The following is a 13,308-nucleotide window of genomic DNA, read 5'->3' as shown; positions in this document are numbered from 1 at the left end:
GGCACCTCTCTAGGATGGACTCAACCCCTACAGGCTCACAGCGCTTGGCGTGGGTTCACCAGCGATTTCCCCTTTGGACAGGCATCTGGGTTCAGGGTACAGCCCGCAGAGAGTAGCCACCTTCCTCTCTGCGAGTGGGATGATGGTGTATTGCTTTCCGCGAGGAGCGGATCCCAGCCCCACCAGCAGGAGCGCCCACGGTGTGGGGTGTGGGGTGTGGGGTGTGGGGAGGTTGCCTGAAGTCCCACACTCCTTAAATTGGTCCTTAAACTGTGTGGCCTCAGACCTGTATCCTCCTGGCTGTGGGCGTCCCTGCTGTAGGTTGGATTTTGGCGGTTCCCTGAGCTGTGTTTGAGGAGAGGGTGGAGTGCCATCTGGGTGACCGTCCTTCACGGTCCTGCAGGTGGGCAGGAACAGCTGTCAGAGGCTTCCCCGGGGAGGGGGTGTGCGCCCACTGTGTGTGCACAGTGTGTGTGTGCCCGCAGTGTGTGTATGTGTGCATTATGTGTGTGTGTGTGAGCGTGTGTGTGAGAACAGATGCCCAGGTTCAGGGGTTAAACTGTGAGCCTGGCCAGAAGAGGGGCAGCGGCTGCAGCATCAGAGCCGCGCACCCTCAGCCCCTTGCCCTGCCTTCCAGTCCTGACTTCCTGGGCGCCCCGGGCCTGGCGCTGCCCGCCGAGCCGCTGCCCCCGCTCCTGGCGCCCGACGTGTGGGCCCGACTGGAAAGTGACTACACTAGCTTCCTCGAGGTCAGTCCCGGCGGGTCAGGCTGGAGGGGGCAGGCTCCGGGGGGAGGTGCGGCGCCCAGGCGCGCGGCGGCCAGAGCTGGGCTGGTTCACCCTGCGGCCCCTGGCGCGGGCTTGTGACAAGACAGGGAGGCCCTCATCCAGGACGGCGCGGGACGGGGTCCGGGGGGTCTCACCGTGGTCGTCCCTTCTCCCCGCAGGCCAAGATCGCAAGCTGCTTCGACCGTATCTTGCAGCTGGAACAGAGTCGCTGGGCGGCGGCCGAGGGCCCCGAGGTGCTGCAGGGCCTCTACCGGGTGCCGCTGTCCATGGACGTCCACATGGTGCGGCCCAGAGCAGGGGCTGGGAAGGGGCGCGTGTTCAAGCCTCACGCACACGATGGGGACACCCAGAACGGTTCTAACCAACCCTTCCGTTAGATGGGAGCCTGAGGCCCCGCGTGGGAGAAAATCGGGACCTCGGGCACGTCGAGGGGCTGGGAGGCAGCTGGACGGGGGTTTGCGGGAGTTGACTGTCGGGTTGCGCGGCTTTCCGACTGAGCGACACAGCGGGCTGGCTGAAGGCGTGGCGGAGCTACCGGGTGAACTGCGGCCTGGGGTCGGCGGCTGGGACGCGCGCTCAGTGCGGGGCTTCGTTCGCAGCTCGTGGCCGAGCACGTGAAGGCGGCCGGCGCCATCTCCGCGGAGCTGGAGGCCACCACCCTGCGAATCTGCACGCGGGCGCTCGGCCTCTTCGTGCCCAGGTGCGGACTCATCCTCGGTAGGGCAGCGACCCGGCCGGGTGTGCTCTGCAGGTGGGAGGGAGGGGTCTGCGCGGGGACCTGATGGGAGGGTGGACCCAGGGTCATCGCGCAGCCAGGAAGGGTCACCAAGGGCGCTGTGCATCCTGCCCCAGGTTTGAAAAGGCTTTTCTGGCGTCGGAGGCGGTGAGCGACCCACACCTGGGCGCCTACATCAATGCCTGCGAGGAGCTCAGGTAGGGCTCGGCCGCTCCTGCGCAGGCGCGGCGCGGCGCGGCCGGCAGGGGGCGCGCGAGCGCCGGGAACCTGGATGGAGGGGAGTGCGCGCGCGCGGAGGGGGCAGAGGTGAGGAGCGTGTGTTTGTTTCCGTGTGTTGGTGGACCTGAGGGGTGTGTGCGCGTGTGTGCATGTGTGTGTGGCAGACTTGAGGGGCGTGTGTGTGTGTGTGTGTAGTGGAGCTGAGGGTGTGCATGTGCATGTGCGTGTGTGCAGAACTGAGGTGTGTGTGTATGTGTGGTGGAGCTAGGAAGTTGTGTGTGTGTGTGTGTGTGTGCATGTGTGTGGGGTGGAGCTGAGTGGTTGTGTGTGTGTGTCAGAGCTGAGGGGCGTGTGTCTCGGGTGTGTGTGTTTGTGCATATGTGTGGGGTGGAGCTGAGTGTGGTGTGTGTGTGTGTGTGTGTCAGAGCTGAGGGGGGTGTGTGTGTCAGAGCGGAGGGGCGTGTGTCTCGGGTGTGTGGGGTGGAGCTGAATGGTGTGTGTGTGTGTCAGAGCTGAGGGGGGTGTCCCGTGTGTGTGTGCATGTGTGTGGGGTGGAGCTGAGTGGTTGTGTGTGTGTGTGTGTGTGTCAGAGCTGAGGGGTGTGTGTGTGTGTGTGTGTGTAGTGGAGCTGAGGGTGTGCATGTGCATGTGTGTGCGTGTGCAGAACTGTGTGTGTGTATGTGTGGTGGAGCTAGGAAGTGTGTGTGTGTGTGTGTGTGTGCATGTGTGTGGGGTGGAGCTGAATGGTGTGTGTGTGTGTCTGCATGTGTGTGGGGTGGAGCTGGGTGGTGTGTGTGTGTGTGTGTCAGAGCTGAGGGGTGTGTATGTGTGTCAGACCTGAGGGGCGTGTATCTCTGGTGTGTATGTGTGTGTGAGAGCTGAGTGGGGTGTGTGTGTGTGTGTGAGAGTTGAGAGGTGTGTCTCGGGTGTGTGTGTGTGCATGCGTGTGGGGTAGAGCTGAGTGGTGTGTGTGTGTGTCAGAGCTGAGGGGTGTGTCTCGGGTGTGTGTGTGTGCATGTGTGTGGGGTGGAGCTGAATGGTGTGTATGTGTGTCAGAGCTGAGGGGCGTGTGTCTCGGGTGTGTGTGTTTGTGCATATGTGTGGGGTGGAGCTGAGTGGTGTGTGTGTGTGTGTGTGTGTCAGAGCTGAGGGGGGTGTGTGTGTCAGAGCAGAGGGGCGTGTGTCTCGGGTGTGTGTGTTTGTGCATGTGTGTGGGGTGGAGCTGAATGGTGTGTGTGTGTGTCAGAGCTGAGGGGGTGTCCCGTGTGTGTGTGCATGTGTGTGGAGTGGAGCTGAGTGGTGTGTGTGTGTGTGTGTCAGAGCTGAGGGGGGTGTCCCATGTGTGTGTGTGCATGTGTGTGGGGTGGAGCTGAATGGTGTGTGTGTGTGTCAGAGCTGAGGGGGGTGTCCCATGTGTGTGTGCATGTGTGTGGGGTGGAGCTGAGTGGTGTATGTGTGTTTGCATGTGTCAGAGCTGAGGGGTGTGTCTCGGGGGTGTGTGTGTGTCAGAGCTGAGGGTTGTGTGTCTCCAGTGTGTGTGTGTGTGTGAGTGTGTGTGTCCATCCAAGCGGAGGACCTGGGGGAGTGCGGGCAGCTCTTCAAGGCGGAGCAGAGGCCGAGGGTCCCAGCCCCCTGCCCACTGCCTCACCTCCGTCTTCCCTCCCGTCGTCCTAGGCAGCATTTCTTCCTTTTCGGGACACCTCCTCCTCTGGGAAGCCTCCCTGAGCCCGAACCCTGGGCTGTGCTGGGGTGGGGTCTGGGTCTCTGTGCCCCCAGTAGGTGGAGGCCTCCCTGTGGGCTGGCAGCGGCTGGCAGCCTTCTGTGCCCTCAGCTCCAGGCCAGGCCTCAGCAGATGCATCAGTGCTGAGGGCGGCCAGCACCGGAGGGCACAGACCGGGCCACCCTGACTGGGTGCATCCTTTTTTTGAAGTTTGTAGATGTTAGTGTTCCGAAGTGCTCACTTCTCATTTATCTGATTTCAAAGAACAGCTGTGCCACCTGCTGGCTGTGTGCTCTGGGACAAGCCACTTTCCTCTGTGCCTCTTTTGCCACCTGTCAAATAGGATCAGAGCAGCTGCTCCCTGGGGCAGTGTGGAACTCTGTGCCTTAGGGGACTCAGCTCCCATTGGCTCTTTGTGAGCGCCTGTGAGTGCCAGGCACTGAGCAAGTGCCTCCCCTGCCTGACGAGTCTCATCCCAAGCCCACACAGGTGGGTATACAGGCCTGGAAAGGAGGTGCCACTTGCCCATAGTCACGCAGCCGGTAAGTGGTGGCGCTGGGACTTGAACCAGGCCTGCCTACATCCAAAGCATGACCATGAGGCACTGCTTCTCTAACACTCTCTTGTCCTTAATCTGTGCCAGGCCTGTCCTTGGCACTGGGACCCTGGGTTTCAGCTCCAGGGAGCGTTCTCTGCCCGTTGGTAAGTCAGGCAGCCTCTGGCCAAACCCTTGATGGAACTCCAGCCTGCCCTACTGTGTCCCTGGCTGTGGGAACTGGGCGTAGCCGGTACCTTAGTTTCCTCAACAGTGAAATAGGGACATTGTCATCTTCAGGGGGCAGTTATGAGGCTCAAGGTATGGCTATGCCACACTGTTTATCACCAAAAGGGAGGGAAAGTCCATCCCAGGGCTGTCAGAGGAGAATGGGCCAGCCACCCGCTGCCCTGCCCTCTGTGACCGGCTCCCTGCCTTCCGTGCTGCCCCTCACTTGACTCTGCTCACAGGCGGCTACACTGCAGCCCACAGGCTGCCCTTCACATTGCAGTCTAAGTGAGTGGAGCTGGAGCGGCCTTACCCTACACGGGCTGTGTGCCCCACCTTGTTCCCCAGCCTGCCCTCCCTTGCCCACTTCATCGATGGTCCTGGCCCCTCCCCAGGACCAGTCTTCTCTCCAGGTTCCCAGGAACCCAAGAGGAGCTGGAGAAGCCCCTGGTGGCGGCCACCTGCAGCTTCCAGAAGCACCTGCTTTGGGGCCTGCAGCGTGACTTGCAGGTGACTGTGACAGGCCCTCTCTCCACACTGTGCATGCCCAGCAAGTACCCCCCATTCCTAGAGCCTGGGGGCCCAGGTCACAGCATTCATTTATTCCAGGGACCAGCTCATGGGTGCGTGTGAAGGGTAGTGGGCAGGGAACCCAGGGGAGGTCCCAGCTGAGCACAACGACCAGAAGCCTGCCTTCTCACTTCAGTCTCCAGCTGTTGGTGGTCACCCCAAAGCCTGGGATAGTGGGTCCCCGGATCCAGGCCTAGGCCCCTCACCCAGACCCTCAAGGCGTCCCCGGGAGACACCCTGAGCAGATCTGACTGGACAAAGTCAAACCCTGCCCCTGGAGCTTGGGGCCTGGGAGAGGCATTCCAGAAAAGGGCTCCTGACATCACCTGTGGCTAGGAGAGGGGATGACCCCAGCCCAGGAGAGAAGGTGTCAGGAGTGCACACTGGGCTTCAAGGGAGGGCTTGGGTGGGGGGAGTGCTTTGCAGACTCCCTCCGCTCTGTCCCCAGCCGCTCTTCAGGGCCGTGTGGACCAGGGGCTGGCTGGCAGGGGACTGGCTGCGACCCCTCATGGACAAGGTGGTAGTCTTTGCTGGTCATCTCCAGCATGTGGCCCGGCCGCGGGCACAGGTACCTCAAGGGTGAGGGCCCCGGCAGGGCTGTGCCCAGGGTTGGGGCTGCTGACCCTGACCCTGACTCTGACTCTGGTCCATCCAGGAGGCTCTGCAGGAGGTGCACCGGTTCGTGGTCCGAGAGTACCTGGCGCAGGCGCTGAGGCCGCGGGAGCGGTTCCGGGGCACGGAGCGCATGCGCGGCTCCCAGAAGATGAGTCAGGATGCCCAGGCCATCGGTGACACCTTCCAGGGCCTGGTAGGGGCGGTGTCTGCTGCCCCTGGGCATTTGCCTTTGTGTGGGGAGGGGGTGGCAGTGACTAGGGCCCTAGCACCGGGAGGGCTTTTGGCGGGAGCTGTTCTCCCCACTCTGGGTCAGGTGGAGCAGGGACTGGGGCGCCTGTGGGGTTGGGGTGGGACCAGGTGGGAGGATGTCACTTTGCATACATTTGCATACAGTTTGTAGGGGAGGGGGGAAGTGGCGAGGGTCGCAGCTCCATCTCACGGGCAGGGCCTGTGGCAGGTGTTCCCCATTCAGGCCAGAGCCCTAGAGCAGAGGCACAGAGCCCCTGCACACACCTTGTCTGGCCTGAACACTCCCAGGCTGGCCTCGTTTTCCTGTCGGAGCAGAGGCAGGAAGATGCCTGTGGGGATGGGACCGGAAGGGAGACGAATGCTGAGGCCCAGGAGCCCTCGGTTTCTAGGCACACCTCCCGTCCAGTTTGGGGAAGGCAGCCCCAGCACCCAGTTGGAGTGGCTGCAGGAGGGCTGACCTCACACCCCTGCAGGAGTTGGAGCAGGGGCGGGGAGAGGGCTCCTGGGGCAGGTGGTCTGTGTCTCACAGGGTTCCGAGGCCACGTGGCTGGACCAAGCCATCCAGTGTGTGGCCGAGATCCTGGGCGAGACTTATAAAGATGACATCCAGCGGCACCTGGAGACTCTCATCCGGAGCTACCCTGACATCAGGTGTGAGCCCCACCTGCTCCGCTGGCTTCAGGGCCAAGGGGGCTGGGGTTGGAGGGGCCCTGGCCTGGACCTGACTGCCCAGGGGCCTGAAGACCAGAGGCTGGTGGTGGGCCTTGGACCCTCAGACCCTCGAGGCTGGAGGGGAACAGAGAGAGCCCCTTCTCCTAATCTGTTCTCAGCCTTCCTCCATCAGCCCCACTGGGGTAGGGCACGCCTCCAGTCCTAGAATCTGAGGAGGGAGGCGGACCCTGAACCCTTGGGGAGAAAGCCCTCTCTGAAAGCAAGGGGATTCTGAGACCGGGCCAGGAGGAAGGAGGCTTTGATCCCAGGGTGTGCTGGGGGGACGGTGAGTCATCCAAGTGCTTGGAAATCTCAGCTTGAATCTCTCCATTCTTTTGGAGATTCCAGGATGTGGAGTGCACAGAAAATTCCTGGTCAGCCCCTTCTCTGGGCCACCCTGCCGTGGGGTGGGGGAGAATTCTTCCTTCCCAGCCAGGCTGCCTTTCGGGCTATGGCTCAGAGACAGCACCCTGGGCGTTCCCCTCCAATCCCCCCTCCCCACTGCCGGCCCTGTCACCCACAGCTGCATCAGCCCCTCCCTGCCTCTCCAGAACCTGTCCCCGGGTCTCCCTCTGCGCCTGTGTGGGCTGCTTCCCCGCTCTGCAGACCCCTCTCCTGTGCCCCCTTAAGCCCAGCTGCCGTGCCCCTCAGGCCCATGCTCCGTCCCTCCCCTAGCACAGCTCTTCCTGGCCTCAGTCAATCTGACCCTGACGGACTCCTGGAATGCAGGGTGACTCATACTAACTCCCAAGCCCACGGGTTCCCCCATCCTGGGACTGCGGGTGCTGCGGGGTGCTCAGTGAGCGCCCGCATGTCTCTGCAGGCAGGACCACGTACTGGCCATTCTGGCGCTGCGCCGCCTGGGCCGCCGGCGGAACCAGCATCTCTTGCAGCACGCCCAAGACCTGCTGAGAGCTGCGGCCGGGGCTGCGGGTGCAGAGGCCCCCCGGGGCCGTGTGCTCTTCGAGGAGATCAAGGTGCCCAGTGCCATGGCGGTGCTGATCACCTGCGTCTAGTGCTCTCCGGCCAGAGAGGGGGCGGCTGTCGGTGGGGAGCCGTGGTCCATGGGGGTCAGCCAGAAGCCGAGGGAGTCACTTTCGGCCCTGCTCCCAACTCTGACACCACAGTTAGGGAATTTTTGTCGTCAGCAGCTGAGCACAGCTGCCAGGCCAGAAGGAGCAGCCTGCCGGAGGGATTTCAGGCATCAGAGGGAGTGTTTTGTGTTGCAGAGCTCCCTTCAGTGCTGCCCAGCTTCACCCTCCGGTCTGAAAGTGAAGAGCAGAGAATTTATTTTAAAAATAAATGTGAATTAAGATGGTGCCTCCCTAAGGAGTGGGCAGGGAACGGGAGGCCTGGGTCCCCGTGTGCCAAAGGGCCGGGCCGGAGGCTCTCTGGTGACACCATTTGGTGGGTGGCCCTCTCCTGCCTGTGGAACCCATGGGGAGACTGAGGCAGGTCCAGAGCGGGGCAGGCGCATACCAGGGGCTGCCTCCACCACTGCCTGGGTCCGCTGGCCTTGTTCCCGGTCAGCCTTGCACAGCAGGGCTGGGCACTACTCTGTCCCAGCCAAGGCAGACTCAGGGCTTCCTAGGGACAAAAAGAGGCTAAGGCTGCTTCTGCAGCTTGAAGAATTCAGGTTAGATGTGGGAGGGACTTCCCAGCAGTGAAAGTTGTCAAGTTACTGCAGGGGGTGTCACTGTGGAGTGTGTATGCGGGTGAGCACGAGCAGACTGCTCCAGTGTGCGCCTGCACCTCCGCTCTCCCCCACCACCTGCCACTGGAGCTCGGTGGCAGCCTGCGGCTGAGCTGCTGGGAAATCCATTTGCATTGGCAGCCAGGCTTGCTGGGGAGGCCGAAAGTTGAGATGGGGAGATTTCCAGGGAGCAGCTGAGACAGGTGGTGACAGATGCCCCTCCCAGCCCTCTGCAGTGGCCCCCCGTAGTGTCTCTGGGCCTGACCCTGACCCTGGCGAGAGTGGGGGCCAGGTGACTGCAGGCGGGCTAGGGTTCCAAGAGCTCAACAAAGTTGGGTCACCTGAGGGCAGGCAGGGCCTGAAGGGCTGTGGTGCCAGGCAGGCAGGGCTGTGTCTCTCCCCGTTCCCTCCAGGTCCCCTCGTGGTACTGTGGACAGCCAGGGGCCAGTTCCCCAGGCAGCCCTGCCCCAGTTCCCATGTCAGGGCTGGGGGCTGGGGTCTGAGTCTTGCTGGGGCCTGGTGCGTGGGGGTCGAGTGCCCAGGGCTTGTCTGTCTCTTTTGGGGGCAAGTGCTCGGGCTGTGCCCTCCTTCATGGGGGCACCAGGGCTGGAGGCCAGGAGCAGGGCAGGCCGGCTCAAGGGAGTATCCAGAACTCCCTGGCAGGGTGGGGTGGGTGGGGCAGGAATGAGGAAGTGGGAGGGCTGGGGTTCCCCACCTCCAGGGCTGTAGTGGGGGCGGGTGTGTGATGCCGGTGCCGATAAGCGGTCCCCATACCTTATGGGAAGACCGAGGCTGGCAGAGGACAGGTGGGCACTGCTTCATGCCTGGAATCCTCCCAGCCAGGGGCCAGAGGGGCAGGTATTTTCCTAGGGGAGGGGCCCAAGAGGATTGACAGGTCAGTCTGTCCCCTGCTTGACCCCACCCCTGAGCAGGTGGCCATCAGTGTCCGAGGCAGGGTGCATGGGAGGGGAGAGAGGAGGCGTTGGTGTGGTCTGGTCCTGGTCATGTTCTCCCCTAGGACCCCTGCCACCCCCTTCCCCACCCTTCTGTCCCAGGCTCCTCACTGAGCTGCCTGGCTGGCACTGGAGGGTCCTGGGGCTGGGCTGTGGGGTTGTGGGGGGTTCCGTCCTGGCTCTGCCACTTCCTGTGAGAACGCAGGCATGTTCCTTTACCTCGCTGTGCCTCTTTTTTTTCCAGCTGTGAAATGGGGGTGCTGTCAGTGCCTCCCAGGCTGGGGAGGGTGAAGTCAGAGTCAGCCATAGAGCTGGAGCCCTGGCCTCCCTCTGACCCCATGCTCCCAGAGGTCCTCCCAGGCTGTGGGTTGCAAGGAAAAGCCGAGAAGGCCCTGAGGTTGGGGTGGTGGGTGCTGAGGCTGGAGCAACACCTGAGTTGGGTGGAGGCCCCAAGGGAAGCTGGGAAGAGGTGCTGAGGGCTGAGCGGCTGGTGGCTGAGGGAGGGGGCCCGGCTTAGACCCTGAGAGTTCCTCACCCGGAGACAGGAAGTCCGGGTTTTCCTAGCAGGAACTGTGTGCCCATGTACACTCGTATCTCCATGCCAGGAGGCTGTGCGTGTGTCGTGTGTGCGGGTTCTCGCGGTGGCTGGGGCTGGGGGCTGCAGGCTGGGACTTCCCAGGCCAAGCCAGGCTGAGCTGGAGTGGCAGCTCCTAGAAGGTGCAGTCAGGGAGGCTGGGGACAGAGGTGGGCGGAGACCCCTGGTCTCAGTCCCTGGGTGCCTCAGTCCCGGGGTCTGGCCACTGGCCTTTCTGCCCCAGGGGGTGGACCCTGAGCCCAGGAGACCTGGCAAAGAGCCTGGAGTGCTTCCTGGGGCATGTGTTGTCCAGGCCAAGCCTGCAGGTGCTCTCAGAGAGCTACTTGGGCTCTCCCTGGCGGGTTGTCTGGCTGGACAGCCTGGAGCCACCCTACCTGCCCTCAAGCTCTCCCCAGGCCCTGCCTGCCGGTCCCTGGTCCCCAGCCTCTGCCTGCCACCTGTTCCCTGCTGTGTGGCTCAGGTGTCCTCCCTCTTCAGGACCAGCTGGGCTTCCCCCAGTGCCACCGTGGCCTGGGGCTCCTGCATGTCCTGGGGGTCCCTCTGGCCTCTGTCCCTGAGCCTGGGGTCATTGAGGCAGAGTCTGCTCTGAGAATCTTCTGGGGCCCCACCCCAGGCCCGACTGGGAGGGCAGTGAGAAGACAAAGGGGGCCCACATACCCCAGGCCCGCATGCTCTGGTCTGCGGAGATGATCCACTGTGTGTGTATGTGTGTGCAAGTGCATATGTATATGTGTGTGTAAGTATGTATGTATATGTGTATATGTATATATGTGTATGTGCATGTGTGTGCATATGTATGCATGTGTATGCACGTATGCATGTATATGTGTGTATGTGTGCGCGTATATGTATGTGCATGTGTGTGTATATATGCATAGTGTATGTGTATGTTCAGTGCATATGCATACATGTATGTGTATGCATATGTGTAAGCGCATGTGTGTATGTATGTATATGTGTATATGTGCATATGTGTGTGTTTGTATGTGTACACATGTATATACGTGTATGTGCATGTGTGTTTGTGCATATGTATGCACGTATGGGTATGTGTGTATGCATAAGCGTATGTGTGTATGTATGTATATGCATGTGCATGTGTGTGTATACATGTATAGTGTATGTGTATGTTCATGTGTATATGCATGCATGTGTGTGCGCACGTGTGCATGTGTATATGTGTATGCATGTACGTGTGTGTTATCTGCATGTGTGTGTATCTGCGTGTGTGTGTGTGCACATGCATGCCTGCTGACCCACAGACAGCGTGTTTGGGGTGAGAGGAGACTGGAGAGCCCCCCGAAGCTCAGGCTGGGGCCGGCAGCCTTCCATGGCATCTCTCCCTCCTGGTCTCCTGGCGTCTGGGCCTGGCCCCTGCTTGAGTGTGTCATGTGGGAGACACACAAGGCTGGGCCACGCAGGCCTGCGTTCCAGTCTCAGCTCTGGCCCTTCTTGTTCGTAATGTGGGAGGGAATGTCCAGTAGGGAGCCTGTCCACAGTGGTCCTGGCAAGCGGCTGTGCCGTGAGCAGCGGCTCATGTGTCCCCTCCAGGCCTGCACAGACAGGCCTGTCCCCTCTTCCTTCCTTGCCTGGTGACTTTGGCCCCTTCCTTTCTGGGTGCAGTACTCAGCGGGCCCCTCTACATGGGGTCAGCACCCCCAGCAGCTGGAAGGCGACTGCAGGACCCCTCACCAGTGCGTGCATTGGGAGAGGAGGCTGCAGTACCCAAGGCTACCACCATCCCCAATCTCACTTCCTTCCTTTGCTGTCACAAAGAAGCCCCAGGGCCGCTGTCAGCTCACACAGCTCACAGTCCATCATGAGGCCCGGGGGGGCCAGGACTGGGCTGCCCCACAGCATTGCCTGTCCCCGCCCTTCCGTGTGGACAGCTGGTCGGTGGGCACCTGCTGGCCGCTGCGCTGTGCCAAGGCTGCCACTGCAGAGGGCGGGTCCACAGTGCTTGGGTCACAGGATCAGATCTTGCTGGGAGCCACCCGAATCTCAGCCTGGCCTCCTGGGACCCTGTTCTTGTGAAACACTTGGAGGGAAGTGAAACTTGGACAAGTCACACCCACCCCTCAGTCCATCCTCTCCTTGGCCCTGGGGGCCTGGGCCTCTCCAGGGACACCCTCACTTCAGTCTGCATATGTGCCCACCCGTCTATTAGCAGCCTTAAACATGTGTTACATGCTTACTAATGTTTTGGGTAGCAATACATTTACATAGGTCAGAATTTAAAAGATACGAAAAGGGTCTAAGGTAAAAAGTCTCCTTCTTATGGCTAGTGCTCCTGCCCCCATTCCCAGAGTAACTGAGGTGACTTGCAGGACACTTGAATTGGTAAAAAGTGATTCCTGCCCAAGGAATTTATATGAATAGTGACATTCTGGGCATTGTCATTGGGAGATAGGGCAGTCGTTCTTTTTTTTCTTTTTTTAGATGGAGTCTCACTCTGTCGCCCAGACTGCAGTGCTCATTACAGCCTCCACCTCCCAGGTTCAAGTGATTCTCCTGCCTCAGCCTCTCCAAGCAAGTAGCTGGGATTACAGGCACCTGTTACCATGCCTGGCTAAGTTTTTGTATTTTTAGTAGAGATGGGGTTTCACCCTATTGGTCAGGCTGGTCTCAAACTCCTGACCTCGAGTGATTCTCTTGCCTCAGCCTCCCAAAGTGTTGGGATTATAGGCGTGAGCCACTGCGCCTGGCCTGGGCAGTCGTTCTTGATCCCTGTAAACATCAAATGAGGAACCCAATGCTCTTAGATGGATAGAATCCGCAAATAATGGACTCTTAGGATCTTGGGAAAGACAGATGTCATTGTCACTGGTAGAGGGTCATGACTGTAAGTTGTCTAGGTTCTTGGCACTTTGAACAAAGAATTGGACAGAACACCCAGCAAAGCAAAGAAAGAATGAAGCAACAAAAGAACGCAAGCAGGGACTGATTGAAAATGAAAGTACACTCCACAGTGTGCCATAGTGTGGGAGCAGTGGCTCAAGAGCTGGGTGCAGATCTTCTCGGGTCTAAATACTCCCTACAGGTTTCCCATTGGCCACTTCATGCTCACCTCATGTGGTGGCCTGCAATCAGCCTGATTGGTTGCAGAAAGCAGCCAACCAGAGGCTAAAGTTACAAAGGTCACACCCCCGTGCAAACATATGATTGGTTGTAAAAAGCAACCAATCAGAGGCTAGGATGAGGCCAAGCGTGGATCCCAGCACTTTGGGAGGCCCAGGCGGGCGGATCACCTGAGGTCAGGAGTTCAAGATCAGCCTGGTCAAAATGGTGAAACCACATCTCTACTAAAATTACAAAAAAAATTAGCTGGGCATGGTGGCGGGCACTTGTAATCCCAGCTACTCAGGATGCTGAGGTAGGAGAATCGCTTGAACCCAGGAGGCAGAGGTTGCAGTGAACCCAGATTGCGCATTTGCACTCCAGCCTGAGATTCGGCCTCAGAAAAAAAAAAAAAGAGGTTAGGGTGAAGTTACAGTTACTCTTCTCTTCTATGCAAAGGAAGACTCGGCTGCAATCAGTCTGGTTGGTGTGGACAGCAACCATTCACAGGCTAGAGTGAAGTTACAGAGTTGCACATGGAGACTTGACCGACAATCACAGTCCGATTTGTTGCAGAGAGCCAATTTCCTGTCTGTCATGCAGAAAAGTTCAGGGAGGCTGGGCATGGAAGCTCACGCC

At 60.1% G+C, this 13,308-nt stretch overlaps 1 protein-coding gene across 1 annotated transcript in view; it reads left to right on the top strand.

The window, feature by feature from the left end:
* Positions 1-7,686, top strand: part of EXOC3L4 (exocyst complex component 3 like 4) — a 12,830-nt gene extending 5,144 nt beyond the window's left edge. The window contains exons 4-12 of the mRNA XM_032287300.1: positions 638-749; positions 947-1,069; positions 1,388-1,488; positions 1,641-1,721; positions 4,622-4,736; positions 5,245-5,364; positions 5,452-5,604; positions 6,190-6,311; positions 7,195-7,686. Of these exons, the coding sequence (XP_032143191.1) occupies positions 638-749; positions 947-1,069; positions 1,388-1,488; positions 1,641-1,721; positions 4,622-4,736; positions 5,245-5,364; positions 5,452-5,604; positions 6,190-6,311; positions 7,195-7,387 (1,120 nt within the window). The 3' untranslated portion in view covers positions 7,388-7,686. The remainder of the gene's footprint in view (positions 1-637; positions 750-946; positions 1,070-1,387; positions 1,489-1,640; positions 1,722-4,621; positions 4,737-5,244; positions 5,365-5,451; positions 5,605-6,189; positions 6,312-7,194) is intronic.
* Positions 7,687-13,308: the final 5,622 nt, after the last annotated feature.

This window comes from Sapajus apella, unplaced genomic scaffold (assembly GCF_009761245.1).
Source record: "Sapajus apella isolate SASKATOON/1434 unplaced genomic scaffold, GSC_monkey_1.0 scaffold20, whole genome shotgun sequence".
Taxonomy (NCBI): Eukaryota; Metazoa; Chordata; class Mammalia; order Primates; family Cebidae; genus Sapajus; species Sapajus apella.
The sequence above is the reverse complement of the archived record's forward strand: the minus strand, read 5'-3'. Positions and strand labels throughout refer to the sequence as shown.